Below are 21,215 nucleotides of genomic sequence, written 5' to 3'. Positions count from 1 at the left end.
TGGATCTCGTGACTCAGTCAAGCCACGAGGCCAAGCCGCGAGCCAGCCCTATTTTGAAAAATCTGACTCTTCACACTCCATTCTCACCCCAGTATAAATACCCCTTATACCCAAAGAGAGCTTCCAGAAAGAATTTTGAGAGAGAAACCCTAGAGTGAAACAAGATTAATTCATCCATAATATTTACATAAAAGACTCCTTAAATTTCTTAACTCTCTTCCTCTCCATTGTTAAACCCTTAAGAGGTCTTTTACCAAAACTTTTTTTCACCATATCCATTACTATGAGATGGCTGTTTGGTGTTCTGGGAAGCAGTTAGGAAGGAACCAATCTACATTGGTTGATGCTATGGTCAAGTAGCAGAATCCGGGAAGTTAGAAAAGAAATAGGTTCGGTGCAATCTCGTTGGAGCAAGAAGCTTGGAGGGCTTAGGTACACTAGGTAGATTAGGCTTGGAGGGTCTATTGCTGTTTATGTATCCCAACTACATTTTCTAGTCGATTACTTACCGCTTGGAGTTTGGCGGAGAGGTTTTACTCCGAGGGCTTCGGTTTCCTCTTCGATAACACATCGTGTGTTGTCTTCGTGTTTGCATCTTCCTTCCCTTAATCTTTGCCTTTTATTTTCTACTGTGGATGTAATTTTAATTGGCTTAGATTGTTTACCAATTCTGTTTATAGCTTGTGTTCATTTTCCGCACACTAGTTGTTTGTCATAAAGTTTGAATTGGTTATTTTGTAATTGGGGGTCTAAACGTTCAAGGGTGTTTTATACACTATTTGAACTTTCAATTGGTATCAGAGCGGGTACACTTTTAGTCGTTTCATTACCATAGTGTGATCCTTGACCCCTTATTGAGATAGATAAATCTCAATCCCTAAATACACCTCCATATTTTGATGGTAGTAATTATGCATTTTGGAAGGTTCGCATGAGAGTTTTTCTATGTTCTATTGATGAATCAGTTTGGGATGCTGTTGATATAGGTTGGACTAGGCCTAAGAAAGCCAAATCCACATGGGATAAGGCAGCACTTGCCGCATCTAATGCTAACAGTAAAGCACTTAATGCAATTTTCTATGGTGTGTCTCTAGATGAGTTTCATAGGATTTCTCATATTACCGTTGCCAAAGAAGCATGTGAGATATTGGAGACCACCTATGAAGGTATGAAGAAAGTGAAAGACACCAAGCTGCAAATGCTGACTACTCGGTTTGAGGAGCTAAAAATGAGTGAGGATGAGTCCTTTGACTCTTTCTATAGCAAGCTGAATGAGGTGGTTGTCAACAAGTTCAATTTGGGAGAGAAAACGGAGGATTCTAAAATAGTAAGGAAGATCCTTCGATCATTGCCGAAAAGTTTTCATGCCAAAGTGACAGCGATTGAAGAGAGTATGGACCTTGATGACATCAAAGTCCAAGAGCTGGTTGGTTCTCTTCAGACTTATGAAATGTCGCTGCCCAATCAACGAAAGAGCAAATCTCTTGCTCTTAAGACCATTAATGAAAAGTTGGAAGTCCATGACTCATCGGATGAAGATGTGATTGACAAAGATGTTGCTTACCTGGTAAAAAATTTTCGAAAATTCTTGAAATTCAAGAATAATAGCAAATTTGGTGATAAAGGGAAATTCCAAATTTCAGGAAGGGAGAAAAATGAATTCAAAAAGAAAGATGGAAAAAAATCTCAATCTACACAAGGTGTCACTTGTTTTGAATGCAACGAGCATGGACACTTTAAGAAAGAATATCCGAATTATTTGAAATCGAAAGGCAAGGTGTATGCCACGACACTAAGTGACTCGGAGTCATCCAACTCAGATTCTGAGGAAAGCTGTGACGGAGAAGGGAATTATTCAGCTTTTATGACTATTGCCCATATTGAGTTTTCAGACAAGTTGAATTTACTTGTATGAGAACTTGGAGAACATAGTGATGAATTTACTTCTTCTTCTTCTTTTTTCTTGAGTTGTGAAAAGCATTTGTCGACGTTCAAATTAGCTTCAGATCTGTCTAGACGGCGAGACTTGGTGGTGTTACCATGGTCGTGACTAGAGTTGATAGCATCAGCAGTCATATGTCAATGGCGTTGGGTGGAGGCTAGTGATCTTGGTTGTGGGGATGAATATGCTTTAGGGCTTTTCCTTTTCCATTTATTTTGGGTAAACAAATAGTGTAAAATTAGGAATTAATGAACAGATGGCCTATTTTGATTTGTCGAGTATGGGGTGGTATAAAAGATTTGGACTCACTTACTCCAATTCTGCCCATAACAACTTGCAAAACGTAGCTTTAAAGTTGCTCTTTTTTTCTTTTTTCTTTTTTTCAAATTCTGAAGGGCTCAATCGTCTCAGACCAGCTTGGGCTTAGCAATCAAATAGCTCTTCAATGAAATTTCTTTATAAAGAGAGGGAGAAACGACTTGAAGCAATGAGAAGAATAAAGGCTACAGTATTCCCCAAAAAGTGTGGCACCACTGTATAGGTGCCTGCAATGAAAGCAACCAGCAATGCTCCGGTTTGTGATAAAACCGGTACGTTGTACCAGTTCTCTGAGAAAAGCGCATCCCTTAATCGTTGATTAAGCCAAAAAGTAGACGAATACTGAGGTAGTGGAAAGACCAAAAGCTGAAGTATTAGCTATCAGAAAATACACGGAAAGCAGTAACTTAGCATAATACTACCAAGCCCTCGTCCACACCTCCGCTTCGGTTAAATCCACCAGGGACCGTGAAAGCTACCGTGAAGGTCACAGTTGTTAAGAGAGTGGCAACCAACATATTGTTCTCACTCACTCGAAAAATCTGATACAAATCTCAGATTTTTGGTGCAAGTGAGATTGAATCTTAGATTTCTTATTCAATTATCAAAAACTTTAACAGTTAAGCTAACTAAATCTAATACAAACCTCAAATTTTTGGTGCAAGTGAGATTGAATCTTAGATTTCTTATTCAATTATCAGAAACTTTAACAGTTAAGCTAACTAAATCTAATACAAACCTCAGATTTTTGGTGCAAGTGGGATTGAAACCAAGATTTCTTATTCAATTATCAGAAACTTTAACAGTTAAGCTAACTAAATCTAATACAAACCTCAGATTTTTGGTGCAAGTGGGATTGAACCCTAAATTTTTTATTCAATTATCAGAAACTTTAACAGTTAAACTAACTAAAACCTACTCAAACAATGTTCTTGATGTCATCATAAAACATTATAAATGGATTATTTTTGCAAAATGTTAAAAGCTAACTACCCATAAAATTAAAATAAAATGAAAAATAAAAAACACGTGCACACACATTATACATGTAAGACGATTTGTGATACCTTCCAGCTTTAATACAATACTTTCAATCAAAATCAAATTAATAGAACTTGGTCACCATTGAATTCTTCCACTCAATGTTTTAGCTATAGTAAGCTTTATTCTTCTACAAATAATTAGACACTTTAGTGTGATTCGAATGAATGTCGAGTGATGCTTTTAAAATTTCTACGAGTAGCTTTTTATATTCTCGTAATATCTATTCTTGTTCTTATGTAATTATAGTTATAGTCTACTGAATGTGCCTTTATACTTATGCACCAAAGTGTCAAATTAAGGTGTTGAGAAAATAAAATAAAATTCAATACAACCTATGATAAATAATTAACTTTTAATTAGATCAATTAATTACCATGAGAATGTTATTTTGGTATCACAAGAAAAATACACATGCCATAATTTTTTTTATTGAAATAAGAATTTTAATCGAAAGCAAATATAACATACAATCAAACCAACACGAAAAAAAAAAACAAAAAAAAAAAAACAAAAAACAAAAATGGCAGCACACAAGCACACCAAAAAAGGCAAAGCAACAAGCCTTAGACAGCATTCCTCTTACTCCAATTGGTGCCCATACCAACTTGCAAAACATAGCTTTAAAGCCTTTTCCTTGCTAATTCTGAAGGTCCCCAATCAGCACAGATCAGCTTGGGCCTTAGCAACCAAACCATTCTTCACTACTTTATTTCTTTATTCTTCTAGAGAAGGAGCATAAAAAACCAACGACTTCAGTAAAATAAATGGTAACATGCTACTTAATTGCGATAGGGAAAAACAGGCTAATTAGGAAGCAACAGAAAAGAATAGCAGCTATTGTAATCCCCAAAGAGAGTGGCACCACAATATAGGTGCCTGCAATAAAAGCTGCCAGCAATGCTCCAACGGACCACTTTGTGAAAAGAGGGGTATGCTGAGCCACTTCTCTTTGAAAATCGGCTGAAGTAATCGTTGTTGTTGCAAAAAAGTGGATAAATACTGAGGTAGTGGAAAGACCAAAGGCTAGAGTATTAGCTATCAGAAATACACCAAAAGCAAATCTTTTGCATAGTATTGCCAAGCCCTCATCCACACCTTCGCTTTTGTAACCACCAGGCACTGTGAAAGCTGCCGCAAAAGTGACAGTAGTGATGAGTGTGGCTACCAACAAATTGATCTCGCCCACTTGCTTCCCAAAATCTGATTCCGACGTTTCCTTGCTGTCGCGAATGCCATTGCCATCATCGCCTGCCCGTTCTGGTTTCTGGTCCGACTTCTGAATGCTGTCCGAACATTCGCCTGCCTGTTCTGGTTTCTGGTCCGACTTCTGAATGCCCGTCTTTAAGAGTACTCCACTCAGACTTGGTCTAGCGCCTTTGCTCCAAAATAAGCTCTTGATTTCATCATGAAACATTTATAAAAAGATTATTTTTGTAAAATTTATGCTTAAGACCACAGAAACAAATAGTTCTACACACATATTAAACATGTAAGAAGTGTAACGTGATACATTCTACCCTTTGAGAAAAATAAATACAATACTTCCAAATTCCAATCAAATCAAATTAATATGTATTTTCCCTCTTAATATTATAGGCATCAGCAAGTTATATTTTTCTAGAAATACATAGTTAGACACCCGTGCGATTCAAATGACTAATGCATGATTAATTCTTTTAAAATTTTCACGATGATAAAATCTAATATCATAAGCTATTACACAACTTCTTTACTACAATTGTGTTGTGGCAAGTATAATAGTGTAGAAAAAATGATAGGTCCATGTGTAATTGATAGACAATTATTCACAGTATGCCACGAAAGAGTTGTGCTAAAAAGTTGTGAAATAGTTTGTGATCCTAAAACCACTATTCCACGAGTAATAATTACCGTTTTAGAAAATCCTTATGGTGGTGTGAGATTCAACTCCTCCATTCTTCTCTTTTAATGTATTAAGTATTGAATAAACATTCTTACACGCACAAGTTCGTGTGTAACGAACACTAGTAGTAAATATTAGTCATTCTATAAAATTTTTAATCAAAAGCCAAAAAGGAAGGCAAAATTGTCAAACCTTTGTTCAAAATTCCTATAAATTGTTCAGTTGTACTGCATTCAGCAGATCAGGACAGAAGGAACATACCGTAATCCAGGATTTTAACATCATTCTTAGCAAAAGATTGTCCATTATGGTAAATCCCTTGTTGTTTGTAGCATTTAAGTCAACAACTCCACATTGGGATGCACCATCTTCCAACTCGAATGTAAGATCGTAATGCCCTTCAATGGCCGCTAGATGCATAGGGGTGTTTCCTTCTTTATCTTGTTCGTTGATTAGACCCTCAAATAACTTCTGAATGAACTCAGCTCCTTCTATCTTACCCTTAAAGGAATTTTCTCCCTTGGAACTAGTGTCGACCTTTCGTTTTCCATCCTGAAAGAACTTTGCTCCCTTTTGAATAAACTTGACTATTATGTTCCCACCCGCAAAGAACTTTACTATCTTCCGAAAATACTGTTCTAATGCTTTTTTCTTACTTGGTCCCTTCAAAAAAAAATCGACTACTGCTTCCTCTCCACTTTCTGCAGCGACATGAAGAGCCGTCCGACCCCTGTTGTCCAACATCTCATAGATATCTGGACATGTTGTGATGAGTTCTTTCATTACCTCAACGTTTCCTTCCTTGGCCGCAATGTGAAGAGCAGATAAACCTTCGTTGTTCCTTACATAGGCAGGGGAATTGCCCTTTTCCAAAACCAGTTTGACAAATTCCTCATTACCCAAATGCGCAGCAATGTGTAGAGGAGTCCATCCAGAGTTATCCCGTTGTTCAATTGTAGATGGCCATTTTTTCATCACTTCTTTCACAAAATCTAAGAAGATAAAGGAAAACCATGTTGCTCAGGTTAGTGCATATCAAGAGCACTTTTTCTATTTTGGACATAAGATATAGGGAGAGAGAGTTTGAACCTACGTTCTATTGATGACACTCAATGCCAAGATGGTAGTGGTAGAACTAAGATTATGGTTCAAAGGACAAGATTAAAAGATAAAGTTCAAAACAAAATTGATTTTGAAATGTTAATTAATATAGGTAATAAAATAAATAAATAAAATAGGAAAGAGTTTTAGAACTCAATTGGCACTTCTTGGTTTTTGTACAAATTTCAAATTCCTCATTCCCATTGTAACTATCAAATTTTTTTGGAAAAAAAAGTGTAAAAAATTGAAACAATAAATTAATTCTCATTTTAACTATAATGAAAATAAAACTTTGATTTAATTTAGAATTTGTACAATACACACAAACAAAAAATTAACAATATATAGCTTTTTTCTTTTTAATAGTTAGAAATTTCTCTTTTAGATTTTGTCTAAATATAAAATATGATAATTATGGCAAATATTAATTAGGAGTTTATTATAATTATGTTTGTATACAAAACTAACATTTCCACTATTTAGAGAAATAGAATTTAAAATTATTAAAAAAATTTAAAATAATGATGTGTAAATTTGGCATTCGAAGTTTACGTGGAAAATATGAAGATTTCAACCAAATAAAGCCAAACGTCTTCAGTCATATATATATATACTAGCCAATGTTTTGTGGCATTTTGAAATATTCTGTAAAAAATTATTATGTGCTATAATATTGAAGGAATCAACTTCAATTATATTACCCGTTATATTAATGATTCAATTGATAAATATCTAACTATTTCCTCCGGTTTAAGCCTATAATTATCTTTTATATTTTTAGTGTGTAATTAAACTTTTTTTTATATTTTTCTTTATTTTGTTTCAATTGCAACCAAAGCAACTCAATTTGAGTAAGAATGTCACATTAAAACTATTATTTTTTAAATATTATAAAGATAATCATAGAAATTCATTCTATATAAATAATTAGTACACCACCTATAAAAAACTAGTACATGAAAATAAATGAATTTACCCTTTTAATACTTTGTTAATTACGTGGTAGAAATTTAGACTGTTACCCAATATATATATATATATATGTGTGTGTGTGTGTGTGTGTGATTAAAAATATTTAAGAAATTTAAATATTTTTTACTAATATGATTAAAAACATGAACACAGTATTTTATTTAATTAAAATTATTTAATTATTTTAACAAATTTAAGCATATAATTAATTTTTATAATTTTGATTGCATATATTTGAAATTTTCCTTTTCATTTTAATGTTTTTTGTTTCAATTTTTTGCCAGAACAACTAAATATATGGAAGAATTTCATATATCAAATTAATTATTTTTTTACTATAAATATTTTTGTGAATTTTATAAAGATAGCCGTATAAATTCCTTTTATATAAATAGTTAGTGCACGCCACTATCTCTAGACATCTAATTTAAAAAAAAAAAAAAAAAAAATCAATACATTTACTGCTTGAATGTCGAACCATTTTGAGTACTCCATCATGGATTTAGCTTACTTCCAATATTTTTCTAACTGGACATGTCCTTTTGTTTTAAATATATAATGATAAGTGGTAGTGTGTTTTAATTTTCATCTTTTATTTAGCTAGTAGATAATGTAGCAATTTCTCATTAAAATAAAAAGAGATTTTAATTAAAAAGGTACTATAAGTATACCAAACCCCTCCATTGTAAGTTACCTCTCCAAAATATAAGTTATCATTCTATAATTAACCTTCTACCTAGTAGGAAAGCTAGAATTTCAATCAATCAAGGGGGCAAGATTAAAAGAGTATTAAAAGCTAAATTAATCAAAAACATACTAATAGATAATAATAACAACATAAATAAACAATTATAAACAAGTATGTATATATTTCATATCAATAAAATAAAAAAACAAAAATAACTAATTCTTATATATAGAACCCCATTTTCTCTCTATTTTGTGTGTGTGTTTTTGTTTCTAAAAAAAATAAAAAGTAATATAGTATTAAGAGTATAACAATAAAGTAGTACCTTTATTACTTTTAAAAAGAGTCAAATGATAGCCAAAAAAAAAAAAAAAGAGGAGGAGGAGGAGGAGGAGGAGGAGGAGAAGATTGTCCTTTTATAATTTAGTACTATAAATTATCAAAAGAAAATAACTATTTTTTTCTAATAATCACGTGTTACTTAAGGGGACCACTAATTTAATTGCTATGAAAAAATAGATAAGCAAGATACTAAAATCTCAAAGAGAAATCTTACGTCCACAACATTTTCCTAACATTTTCATAATAAATCATAAGTGTTAAGTTGTTATTGGTTCTAATTTCAACTTACCACTGAAATTATTTTTTTTCCCACTAATAATAACTAATAAAATCCCATTAAAAAAAAAAACACAACCAATAACAACCTGTCACTTTAAATTTATTATAAAAATGTTCTAGATATAGTATTTCTCAATGCTAAAAATGCTATAAATTCTACTGTAAAAAGCTCACAAACTGATGTAACAAGAACGTATGCCACTTAAAAAACACAAGAACATATGATTTCGATGCCATTTCAATGTTTATTTTTTGGAGCTAGTTTTATGACATTCCTAGTTGTATCAGTAGTTTGCAAGAGCGTAATATCAATTGAAAAATGTGTGAACCTTAAATTGAGATAAATGAAAAATTATGATACTAAACCCAAAAAATAAATAAATAAAAATATCATCTTCTATGAGTTACACTTCACTGTTAACTATAAGCTATAATTGATAAAACCCAAATGTACATAACTCATCTATTATCTCTTAAATAGTAATATAGATAATAAATAAATAAATTTTTAGATAAATTTTTTTATGATTCGTTACACGTCAATTTGTAAAATTTATGAAATAAAATTTGTAGTAGTCATAACATCGCTCTATAAGAAAAGTGTTGCGAATAGTGAAATTGGTGAAAATAATAATTGAAGGAAAAAAAAATGAACAAAGAAATGGATGAAAAACATGGCGAATAAAACTACTAAGAATAGTAAATTGGGTGAAAAAGTGATATGATTTGGTGTGTGGGGGAAATTTTTTTTTCCTACTTTCCTAATATTAAGGGTCTATATCTCTAAATATAAAAAGAGCCAATAGCTCTATCTACAGTCATTTTTTAGATTAATTAAATTTTGAATGCTTGCTACTAAAAACGCACCGTTCTAATATAGAAAATACTTTCTATAGAAGCTTTAGTTTGGTCAATGGAAAAATGCACCACTTCCATTCGGTGAGCTGGCATATTTCTTTATATTTTTTATTAGTACACCAGCTTGGTTTGAGCTACATGTTTACGTTTGTTTGTTTGTTTTTTTTTTTTTTTTTTTTTTTTTTTTTTTTTTCAATATATATGTGTGTGTGTGCACTCGTAGGTTTAGAAGTTGTTATTATTATACAAAAAATTGTCACAATATTTTCACAATTGTTGAGGTATTAGTTTCTTATATATCAAAATAAAATAATAATAAAATAGAAGGTCTGAACCAACCACAAGGTCCACAATTAAAAATAAAGATATTGTAAAAATATTTTGACATAGATGTCAGTTCCTTATAAATCAAAATAAAATAAAATAATAAAATATCAAACTAGGATCCGCTACAACTAGAAATAAATATATTTTATTGTGAAAATGTTTTAAAGTTTTGTTGTTATCACAATATTTTCACAACTACTAAAGTGTAAGTTCCTTATGAGTCAAAATAGAATAAAATATCAAATGAGATCTAGCACAATCGAAAATAAAGGTATTGTGAAAATATTGTGACTTTTTTTGTGTTGCTAGACTTCTTTTTCGGTTTAGTCAAATTTGGGGAGCCAAAATTCACTATTGCTTGTACAATTTTTTTGGGTTGGCCTTTTGTTTTGTTTTGTTTTTTATTATTATTATTATTATTTTTCTTTTATCCTACAAGGTTTAAAGTAAAAAACACATAATTTTACATCCAAAAAAAAAAAAAGGCCCCCTTTATGTTTGGGGTAGTTTCATTCCCCCCCCCCCCCCTCCCAAACCCCAATAAACTTTAAAACTGAGCAAATAATCCCCATTGTTACTCTCTCATTTAAACCATAACAAAGTCTTATGATTCCCAATATATTCCATTGTGTAATACCTAAAATACCTTGGCTAAATTTTATTATCAAACAAATTTTCTTCTTGTATTTTGAGTTTTATGTGGTTGTCATTCTTAGGGTGTTCTATTTGTTAAACAGAGAATGCTGATGTACCAAGTTTATATCTTCAAGACTTATAATTTTTTCTAATGAAAACTTCAATGTCACATGTCTTTTTTATCTTTTTTTTTTTTCTTACTTAAAATGATGTTCATTTAAAACTAAGTAAGCTAAACATCGTAGCTAGACTCATAAAATGTAAAATGATAAGAAAATGAAGTATGAATAACAGAATCTTCATTGTGGATAATTGTAGGTTTTCTTATGAAGACCTTCAATCCTTCAATTCTAGCATATGATGTCATTCACTAAAAAAAATTAAATATTGTGATAATGTCTTAGCAAAACTCAAGTACTTATTGTTGGAAGATGATCATATACATTATCATTGTTAGAAGTTTTTAGTGAGTGTATATTACCTAGATTCTAAGAAACTACCATGCCAAATAGATATTCATATTTTAAATATTTACTCAAAGTTTAAGTGCATGGTTTCATACTTTTTCAAATACAAGTTTTATCTTAATTTTTTCATTCAAGAGGCAGCACGTACCTTGCACATGTCAAGTTTTCTTTCAAATTGAACTAGAGGTTATCAGCAGTGGTTAATAACAACAAGTCACATAGGTATTATTTATTTATTTATATAATTTAATAATCGGGGGAGGGAAGATTTAAAACTTAGATGTTAAAGGCAATAAAAGGTGCTAAGCAGTTAAGTTATAAAGTTCTTGATAAGTTACATGACTCACATCTCTATTAATTATGTCATGTGACTTAAAAGTACACAAAATTTTATATTACCATGCAATGGATTGAATGAATGTTTCTCCAAACTTATTTTTGAAGGAAAATTTTATTTTAATTTACAATTATTATAAAATAAAAATAAAAATAAAAGTCATATATCATATATATTATATTAAAGTCAAAGTATAATTATGATCCAAATTAGTTTTTAATTACTGTTTAATTTTGTACTACATGTTCAATTTATTTTTCTTAATTTTAATGCAAAGCAATTGATTCATAATACTTAGCATAAAAGTCAAAATAATCATTTAGGTAAGACTACTACATCATCACTATTGTTGAATATTTTTATACTTAAACACGAGTTAGAAACGAGTATTTATTAAAGTGGAAGTCTTTTTTTGTCTGCTTCTGCCTACATGTTAGGTTGAATGGCATGACTTTCATTATCATGTGGGATATGAACAGCTGTTAAAACTGTTGGAGTAAAATGTATAAAGTATTAGTATATTGGATACATTTTTATTTTGAAGCTTTTATCTGTTAATATGCATGTTAGTTTACACTCTTCACATTTATACGTTATCAGTGTACAAATGGTCAAAAAATATGTTCTATGATAAAATCTCATGCTCACACATGCTACAGCAATAGAAATATAATGCGTGCATCTGCAAGGAACATGTATGGGGTGGAATGCGAAAATGTTGTTCAATTTTGTAGGAGTTATTATTAATTTTTTGATAATTTCAATAATTCTTATGAGGAGGGGAATTTGAACTCGGGACACTTTTTTTTAGAACACCAAGAAAGGTCAACTTTGTTTTCATTCTAATATGTTTCAAGATTTGTCTAAACTAATGACAATTTATGTAACAGTGGATGTAGGATTAAATTCCCAATAGAACGATAGTTATAATATCTCTATATGAAAAGGAAATAAATAATAATAATAATAATAGAAACTGAAATGAATTACTGTTGGGTATAGCTTGGTGATAAGAGTACTCATATTGCTTCACATGATACTTGCCAAGAGTTGAGTAGAATATTTATTCCTTATTGAAAATCATGTAATCCCTATTTCTTAACCTAACGTTTTACACTTATATACAAAATTCCTAAAAACCCCTTAGCAGCCTCTCCATTAAATAAAACTTGTTTTCTACAAGCTTCCTGATATTTTCATATGAGAATAAATTCTATAAGAATTTTTTTGTAAATCATTTGGTTTACACCCTCCAATAAGGACATATCACAGCATCATATTAGTGAAACATAAATACATATATATGATTACATAGGATAAAATCTTGATAAATACCATATTTTAAATTTTAAGTAAAATGCTTATGTGATTCTCAAAAAAAAAAAAAAAAAAAAAAGTAAATGCCGATGTGGTGTTATTAGGTGTGGTAGGATGAGTGAGCTCAACTGGTAAAGTCTATTGTCATCGAATAAGAGATTTGGGACTAGATTATCGAATAGAATGACGTCCGTTTTTTATGATTGTTAATCAAACGTCATAGGTTGAAATTATCTCTCAAAAAAATTATCAAATTGTTGAATTTAGAAATAATAAGATGATACGCTAGAACCACAAAAATTGTAAATATGATTTTATAAATAATGGTGTTCTAAGATATTTGATTTGAATATTCTTTCCTACAATAAAATTTATGGGTCTATTTTGTGTGTTATTACCAAACAAATGAATAGCAATAGTTATTCCCCTATAGTCTCTTGTATTCTTTGTAACACTTATTCCTAATCTTATGTAGTTACAATTATAATGTACTAAATGTGCCCTAATGTAATATAAAGTGATTCGGTTTAAGCTTTTTAAAAATAAGTAATAGACATTTCTTTTTGGGGACAAAGAAGGATTTTTATAGATAGTTTTAAATATACAAGTACATAGTATAGGTTATATGCTAGTATGATAAATTAAAATAGCACCCTACAATGTCATGCTTATGCAATGTAATACACTGTAAAATGTAAATACATTAAATTATCCACATGCTTTGTTGCAAGTAAAACTCTTATTGCCAAAAATTATAAAACAATACTCACATTAAAAGTTTATAAAATTATAAAAAAAAATTATAAATAAATTTTTACTATGCTATTATAATCTTTTGTTTTAATAAAACTCGGTTGTAAACAATACACCTCCACCATGTAACTTGAAACATTATTTTTTTAATTTTATATTTTTCAAATTTATTATACTATTAAAATATTTTATTTATTTTACATATGAATTTTGTAATTTTCATTAATATTTGTTTAACCCATGTATCTCACATGTATAGTACCTTTTTTTTTTGTCGCATGTATAATAATAATAATAATAATAATAACAATAAAGATCTTAAAAATTTCTTGGACCAACACATTTTGAGATGCCTTAACACACGCACAAAAAACACACACGCACACAAAATTTCGGACGAATCAGTAACTATTACCTTCTATATTTATTTATTTTTTATTTTTTTATTATTATTATCAAAAGTTGGGAGAGTATCTATAGTAACTATTACATGGACCAGAATACAAGATGATTTTTTTTCTATAAAAAAATGATTTTTCATTTTTTCATATGGTGAAGTACAAAAAAAAAAAAAAAAAAAAGGATTTTGTTTTGCTATGTACTATAATAACTAATAAATAATAACTTTTTTTTTTAGCAACAAACATACACATATAAGAAAGAGGAAATGAGGTTCAAACATAAATGAACACGGTAAACTCCACTCGAAAGCTAGGGCTAATAAGTAATAACCTAAGATGAAATTATAGTTTACAATAAAATAAATATAAAAAGCTCTAAACTAGAGGTAGGTATTTTAAGTTTTTACCTTCTTTAATGTCTCCAAATGTGCGCCGAAGTTTACGATTTTTAGCTTTCGCTTTATACATTACGTCTTCCCGAAACCGGTAGGGAAATATTAGTATACTGAAGACCCAAATGATAGTTATGAGGACACGATAAAATGCAGATACTTGTCCGTCTTTATCCATCTCGCTGAGGGAGAGCAATTCGTTCTTGTTAATGTCTGCATTGGATAAATCAAAAGCAGTAAGTTAAGAAAAAATCATACTAGAGAAATAAGTTGAAAAATGCTAATTACACTTTAGAAAATGTTTAGACCCAAAATAAATTTTAGGGATTAATCACTTTTTAATCTTAAATTAGCATTAAGCCCAAATGTACATGATTAGTCAAATTTCATATTACATGCATATTCAAATATAAATTTAAGTATATAGGAAAGCAATATGAAAATGCAAAAAAAAAAGCAAGCCAAACGTAAATAGCGAGACATCTTTACGAAGAGGAAAACACGAGCATATGGGCAAAGAAACGTATTTGTCAATATTATTGTCCGAAAACTCCACTAGTATGAATAGTTGCAGTACAAGAATGACTATGAACACTCAAAGCTCATATCTTTTAGGTACTTGCGCCCTCCAAGCTTTAACTAACAATTGGCTTCACGGAACCCTTTCTTCCACTAGTATTTTGAAGTCACCACCATCGAACCGCCAACGGAAAGCCACCAAACTAGTAGGATTTGGATTTTAGGTTCCAATGATTTCCATGCCTTCAAACAACTCACAACACTTTGATTTTGATAATAGAGGTGAAGATTATAAATTTCTCTCAAGAATATGTAATTAAGAGAAATGGAGAAGCTAGAGAGAACATGCAAGAATTTTTTTTGTTCAAGATTAAGGCTCTCTTCCTCTCTACAATTTGGAATTGGTTGGGATGAACAAAATGGACTCTCTCAAGGTATATATACTCAACTCGCACTTATTTCCCACGTCCAACGTGCACAAAGTATGTTACTTGCATATGTGATAAAGCTAGAAAAGCATAACCTAACAGATCAAAAAGTTCATTTAAAAAAAAAAAAAAAAAAGATCAAAAAGTTCTGTCTACATGGTGCTCGTGACCTGGCTAGGCCGTAACTTGTGTTTTAACAAAGCTTCCAGCTTTGTCTGCCACGTGTCACTAGCAGGTTATGCAAGTCACATAATGCAAGTTTGACCAAGGTTTGACTAGGCTCAAGTACATTCCACCCCAAATACAATAACACCTAAAAATATTCATAAAAATGAGAGAATAAATATATAAAAAGTTGTCATGGAATTAAGCCAATAAAAACACAAATTTAACATATGTTTTAAACATTCCAATGAAACTTTTTTTTTTCATTAGTTTGTTTTTTATATAAAAAATAAGTTGAGGAAAGAGTTTACCGCCAAGTGAGTTTGAGGGAAACTTCCTCCAACCCCTTGCGTGACAGTTAAAAAACTATCCACATATACTTTTTTCACACAACTTTATAAATGAGTCAAGTAACTTGTGTAAATATATAATATATGTAGATAGTGTTATAAATTGATATGTATTGGGTTGAAAGAAATTTCTATTTTAAACTAATTTAGTATCAAAAGAAAACTATAACATTTTAAATGAGTCATGTCGATAAATTATATAATTGTACATAAAGGAAAATAAACACGTTTCCTTTCAGATTTTCAGAGTTGCCAAGGGATCTTTAGGCATTTGGTTTCATATTTGCCGAGCACTTTCCCACGTTGGTGGGGTGCTCCAACCAAGTGCATGCCCAAGGCATGCGTGACTAATAGACAAAGCTTTTTAGTTTAAGTAATGCTATAGACATAAGTGATTAAATTTAGGAAAGAAACTCTGTAGCTTCTTGTGGAATGGTGGAGATAACCATGCAAAAGGGGCCAAGGTAGCTTGGGAGCAAGTCTGTGTTACAAAGAATGAGGGGGGACTTGGGTTTAAAAGAATTGGAAATTAGATCTATAATGAAGCACATCTTTAATTTGTTTGCAAAGGCTGGATCAAGTTGGGTGGCTTGGGCCAAGGAAACTGCTAATTAAAATGAAAGCCTTATGAGAGTCTTCATGGGGAAGGAAGAAAATGCTCAAGTTTAGAGAAGTGGTTAAGGGCACGTAATTGGTAGCAGTGTTTAGGTGGGGTCTATCTTCTTATGGCTGGACCATTAGCATCTAGATGGGGTCCAAAATACCAGGCTTGGTTCTAGGGTGATATATGATGTTGCTAGTAGGTTAAACGCATTGGCTTTTAGTGTGCTAAGGTGTATGATTTGGTGGTGGAAACATGCTAGATCTGATGCTCTGGTTGCCATCCAAAGTATGTTGTCTTTAATGGAATTTTTTGACCATTATAAACTTGGTTGGCTGTCTTCCAACTCTGGTACATTACTATTTCTGGAGCTTGGAATGATATTAGACATGAACTCCCAAAGGTAGCATGGACTAGTAGACTTGTATGGTTCTTAATGGCAGTCCATAGACATGCTTTCTTTTTGTGGTTAGCCCTCAAAAACAGATTGACCACAAGGGTTAGGCCAAACAAGTGGGGTTATACAGGTGATACAACCTGTGTCTTTTATAGATTTTTTTTCTTGAAAGCCGTGGTCATCTGTTCTTCAGTTACTCTTTACATTGGTAGAGTAACGCATAGGCAAAAAAACTAAGGAAAGTAAAATGCGAAAACATATAGCACTCATTTTTTAAAATTTTAGGAATTAAAAACACTCATTTAAAAGATCAGGAATAAAAAATACTTAACAGGTAAGCTTTAATGACTAATGGTTTTTTTTTGCTGAAGCTTTAATAACTAATAGTATATTAATTTCAAATAATAAATTTATGTCAACATACTTATTTTAATGTTTGCTTTTCTTTGTACTTTTGATGATTGATGTTTGACAAAGTCGGTCTAGTCTCTACAATAAATAAGAGCACCACAATAAAGCAATTAAAATTGCTAAAATGCTATTTTAACACCTCAAACCATAAAAACATGCCTACAGCAAAGTTGCTCCACCTCAAATATTTAGCTATATTTTTGCTTTCAGCTCACTGTAGGTTGAAGGTAAACATTAAAATCAATTTTTTATTACCAACGTTTCTTCTTCTCTCTCCTCTCTCACTTCTCTGTTCTCTGCTCTCTTTTCTCTCTCTGCCGTGACTTGTGAATGTTCTTGGTAGTCTCGTGGTTGTGCTCCGGCAGTTCGTGGGTCTGATTTGGTGGGTGAGGTCATGAGGCACGGTGGTGCCGGGTCGTTGGTTGCCGTGGGTGGCTCATGTGGTGCCGGGTTGCTGGGATTCATGGGTTTTTGTTGGGTATCGGATTCGTGGGTTTATGTTGGCTGTGATATGGGTTTGAATTATGTGGTGGTCAGATTCGTAGGTGAGGACGTGCTCGATGGTGTCGCCATCGGTTTGGCCGTGGGTTGTGGGTGACTGTGCTTTAATGGTTCCGATTGGTTCATAGGTCCGATTGGTTCCTGGTTCATGGGTTTTTTGGCCGTGGATCGTGGGTTGTGGCTGATTTGGTTGATTTGGTTCATGGGTTTCTTTTGGCCGTGGGTCGTGAATGATTTGGTTTGTGGTTCGTGGGTTTTTCTTTTTTTGCTGTGGCTGGTGGTTGCAGGTTGAGAAGTGGTGGAAGAGGAAGGTTGTTCGGTTGTGGCTCTTGTGGTTTGTGGTTGTGGCTGGTGGGGCAACGGTGGAGGTGATGGAGGTAGCTGTTGCTGCTGTGTTGTGATAGTTTTTGTCTGTTTATCATTATTTTAATAAGTTATTTATATTATTTTAAATGAGTGGCTAAAAATATAAAATGTTTGCGGCAGAGTGAATTATAAATTGAGTTGTTAAAATAGATAAAGTAATGTTTTGAGTTGTTAAAAGTTAAATTTTATAGATGTTTTATTATAAATGCTATAAGTTGGACAAAGCTTAAATCTTAAATCTAGTGTTTTTATGTACTAGACTTATTAGAATGTGAACAAGTGGCATGTGTTCGAATTTCAAGAAGTTCAGTGCACAAGAATATTGGATCCAAGCTATTTCCATATAAGCTTGGCTCTAATATCTTTAAGTTTAAACATCATCTTATACTATTAGCGTGATAGTCACTTCATAGTTACAAAGTTCTAGGGGGTGAGTGGCTGAGCAAAAGTTGAGGTTCAAGTTTTTAAGAGGGAGTTTTACATATATATATATATATATATATACACTTAAATTAGATTAGAGCAGAATTTTTATCTTATATTAAAAAAAAAAATTGAAAATCAATAAAGTTACCTCCTTTTATGCTCTTTTCAAGTTTTGAATTTGGGTTGAACTTTGCTTTGGCCTATTTTCAGAATTCTCTAGCAGCCCAAGATCAATTAGGCTTTAGTGAGGTCATGTATTACTAGCATGTCGGCTCTATACCGGAGAGGGATGCCACCCATGAAATTTGTAAAGAGTAGGGATATCACCAACTCTATTATATAAGCTTTATGCATTAATTTGTCATAATGGTCTAATTAATAGGTGTCTTTAAAGAATTTATTAATCGACAATTTTAGAAAAGTTTTAATATCACTGCGTATCTTTGGTACGGTGGTCACTCTATAAGTGCTTATGGGGTGTAAGAGGCAAGGGCTGAAGTTCAAGTTTCTAAGAGAGAGCTTCACATACATATACACTTATATTAGACTAGAGTATAAATTTTATCTTGTATAAAAAAAAATTAAATTAAATTAAAAAAAAAATCACTTTCATGAAAAATACAAAAAGCTAAAAAGAAAAAAAAAGTTTTTTTTTTCTTTTTTCATAAAAATTTTCTAAAAATGGTCCATCAATTTGTTAACTTTTCCTATTAAAAATATTGAAATTAAGAAATTTCTATTAACTTTTTCCTATTAAAAAAATTATCTTATTGAATTGGTAATGTGGTCGCATCATTCACATGCTACATCAATTTGTTATTTTTTATAATAAAATTAGTGAAGATGAATTTAGGGACACAATTTATTAAAGTGATAAATTATGGCTGGAATAACATTATTTGTGTATGAAACCATCACTAGACATACTATCTCAACAATCAAAGATTCAAAATGTTAATTAACTTTTTAAAACATGAAAATGAATGTAATTGATTTGCTAACACGCATCACGCATGGGATATAGCCATGACATTAACGCCTCGAAAAGAACACATCCTAAAAGAAAAGTGCAAAATATTTAAGGAGCAGAATAGAGCAGAACTTACAACTACTTGTATTAATGACAAGTGCGTGCAAGACATTCATGCCGTGCCTTCCAGCATAGGAGCAGTCTGGAGCATTTCTTAGGATATGAGATGCCATGTCGTAGTCTTGTCTATCCACAGCAAGGAACAGCGCGGATTCCCCAGCGTTGTTTACTTTCATAGCCAGTTCTGCTGGATCCTCCTCTTTAATTAGTTCTTTCACAGCCTCAAAGTTACCATATCGCACAGCAACGTGCAAGGCAGTATCCCTATGTTGATTCACCATGCTTAGAAGCTGCTGTCGACCACCAATTTCAACATCGTGTCTTTTGGCATGGTCTATTAGTAGCTTTACTGTTGAAGAAGTTCCTACCCTCGCAGCAACATGTAGCGGAGTATTGCCTTTGGAGTTTCTTTCATACGCAAGCCTTGAACTTAAATTAACTATCTTTTCTGCAGCATCAAATTGTTTGAATTGCAGTGCCACATGAAGAACAGTGTTCTTCTCGATTGTCACTTGGGGAAGGGTACTACTACTACTACCATTTGGATCTGTCAAATTCTCAAAGAAACTTGAATCACCAGTGAAAGCAGCACGGAACACTTTAGGATTCATTATGTTCTGCCTTCCTTCTTCCATAGTCGGTTATCACTCTGCCTAGTATTGTGAAAATAAAAATCAGTAAATAAATCAATACTATTTTTTCCTTAAAAAATTAAAGAAAAAGAAAAACCTTATTTTCATCTGTTTGCCTTGATTATTGTGTTGAAAAAAGTTATCAAAAAAGAGAAAATATCATTTTATACTTACTTTATTTTACACTTTATATTCAGAATTAATGTGAAAAATATTTATATTTAACACATAAAAGTGGATGCCAAATAATCTATATAAAAGTGACTTGAGAGTATAAAAACTATAAAAGTCCATAAATTGCATTTCAGCTTTTCATGTAAAAACTGAGGCAAATGGAGTATTAGGTAAAAAAACTAAATATTCTTTGTAAATAACGAGATTTTTTATATAATGAAAATTAATATGCACTAAAACTCAATTTAGCTCATTGATTTTTACTCAATTGTTAAATTAGTCTCTAAAGATTAATTTCTAATAATTTGATACCTCACTATTCAAAAATTAATATAGGCAAAAACTAAAAATTAGTGTCTAACGTTTAATATCCTTCTGTCCAAATCTCTCGTCAAATGATGCCAATTAAAATTTTAATTGAAAATATGCATGAGATACGTCATTAAATAGATCTTGTTATTTGACAAGTATTATTTAGAAAATAAAAACTTTAAAAGACTCTGGTCCGTTCAGATACCACTTATTTTACTGAAAACTAAAAACTAAAAATACTGTAACAAAATAATTTTTAAATATGTAAATAGTGTTGTGGAACCCATTTTTAATAAAAAAATTGCTGAAAAAAGAAGTTTGTGGTCCCGTAAACAATGCACGAGACCCACTAGTGTGATACATTCTTGTGAAATATTTGCTGGTCAAAGAGGTAGTGGGTCCCGTGCACAGTGCACGGGACCCACTAACAATACCGTGTCCCACGTGAAATACGAGTCTCAAATAAAATAAAATAAAATAAAAAGAAAACGCAGATGCATGAGTTTTCATCCGTATCCAAACGAATACTTCATTTGTTAACTAGTTTGGATGAAATGACCAAATCTAATGAGCGAGCAACAAAATTGGAAAAAAAAAAAAAAATGTGCACGGGATCCACTAACAATACCGTGTCCCACGTGAAACACGAGTCTCAATAAAATAAAATAAAAAGAAAAAAAGAAAACGCAGATGCATGAGTTTTCATCCGTATCCAAACAAATACCTCATTTGTTAACTAGTTTGGATGAAATGACCAAATCTAATGAGCGAGCAACAAAATTGGAAA

General features: G+C 31.6%; 1 protein-coding gene across 1 annotated transcript; it reads right to left on the bottom strand.

Annotated features, from left to right (window-relative positions):
* Nucleotides 1–3,906: 3,906 nt before the first annotated feature.
* On the bottom strand, nucleotides 3,907–14,263 carry LOC126716788 (ankyrin repeat-containing protein At5g02620-like). Its single transcript, XM_050417774.1, has 3 exons — nucleotides 14,072–14,263; nucleotides 5,448–6,178; nucleotides 3,907–4,697 (listed from the first exon to the last, which is right to left on the bottom strand). The coding sequence occupies exons 1-3, from the start codon at nucleotides 14,232–14,234 to the stop codon at nucleotides 4,080–4,082; spliced, it is 1,512 nt and encodes a 503-aa protein (XP_050273731.1). The 5' UTR covers nucleotides 14,235–14,263; the 3' UTR covers nucleotides 3,907–4,079.
* Between the last annotated feature and the right edge of the window lie 6,952 nt (nucleotides 14,264–21,215).

The sequence above is a fragment of the Quercus robur genome, chromosome 3, assembly GCF_932294415.1.
Source record: "Quercus robur chromosome 3, dhQueRobu3.1, whole genome shotgun sequence".
NCBI classification, from domain to species: domain Eukaryota; kingdom Viridiplantae; phylum Streptophyta; class Magnoliopsida; order Fagales; family Fagaceae; genus Quercus; species Quercus robur.
The sequence above is the reverse complement of the archived record's forward strand: the minus strand, read 5'-3'. Positions and strand labels throughout refer to the sequence as shown.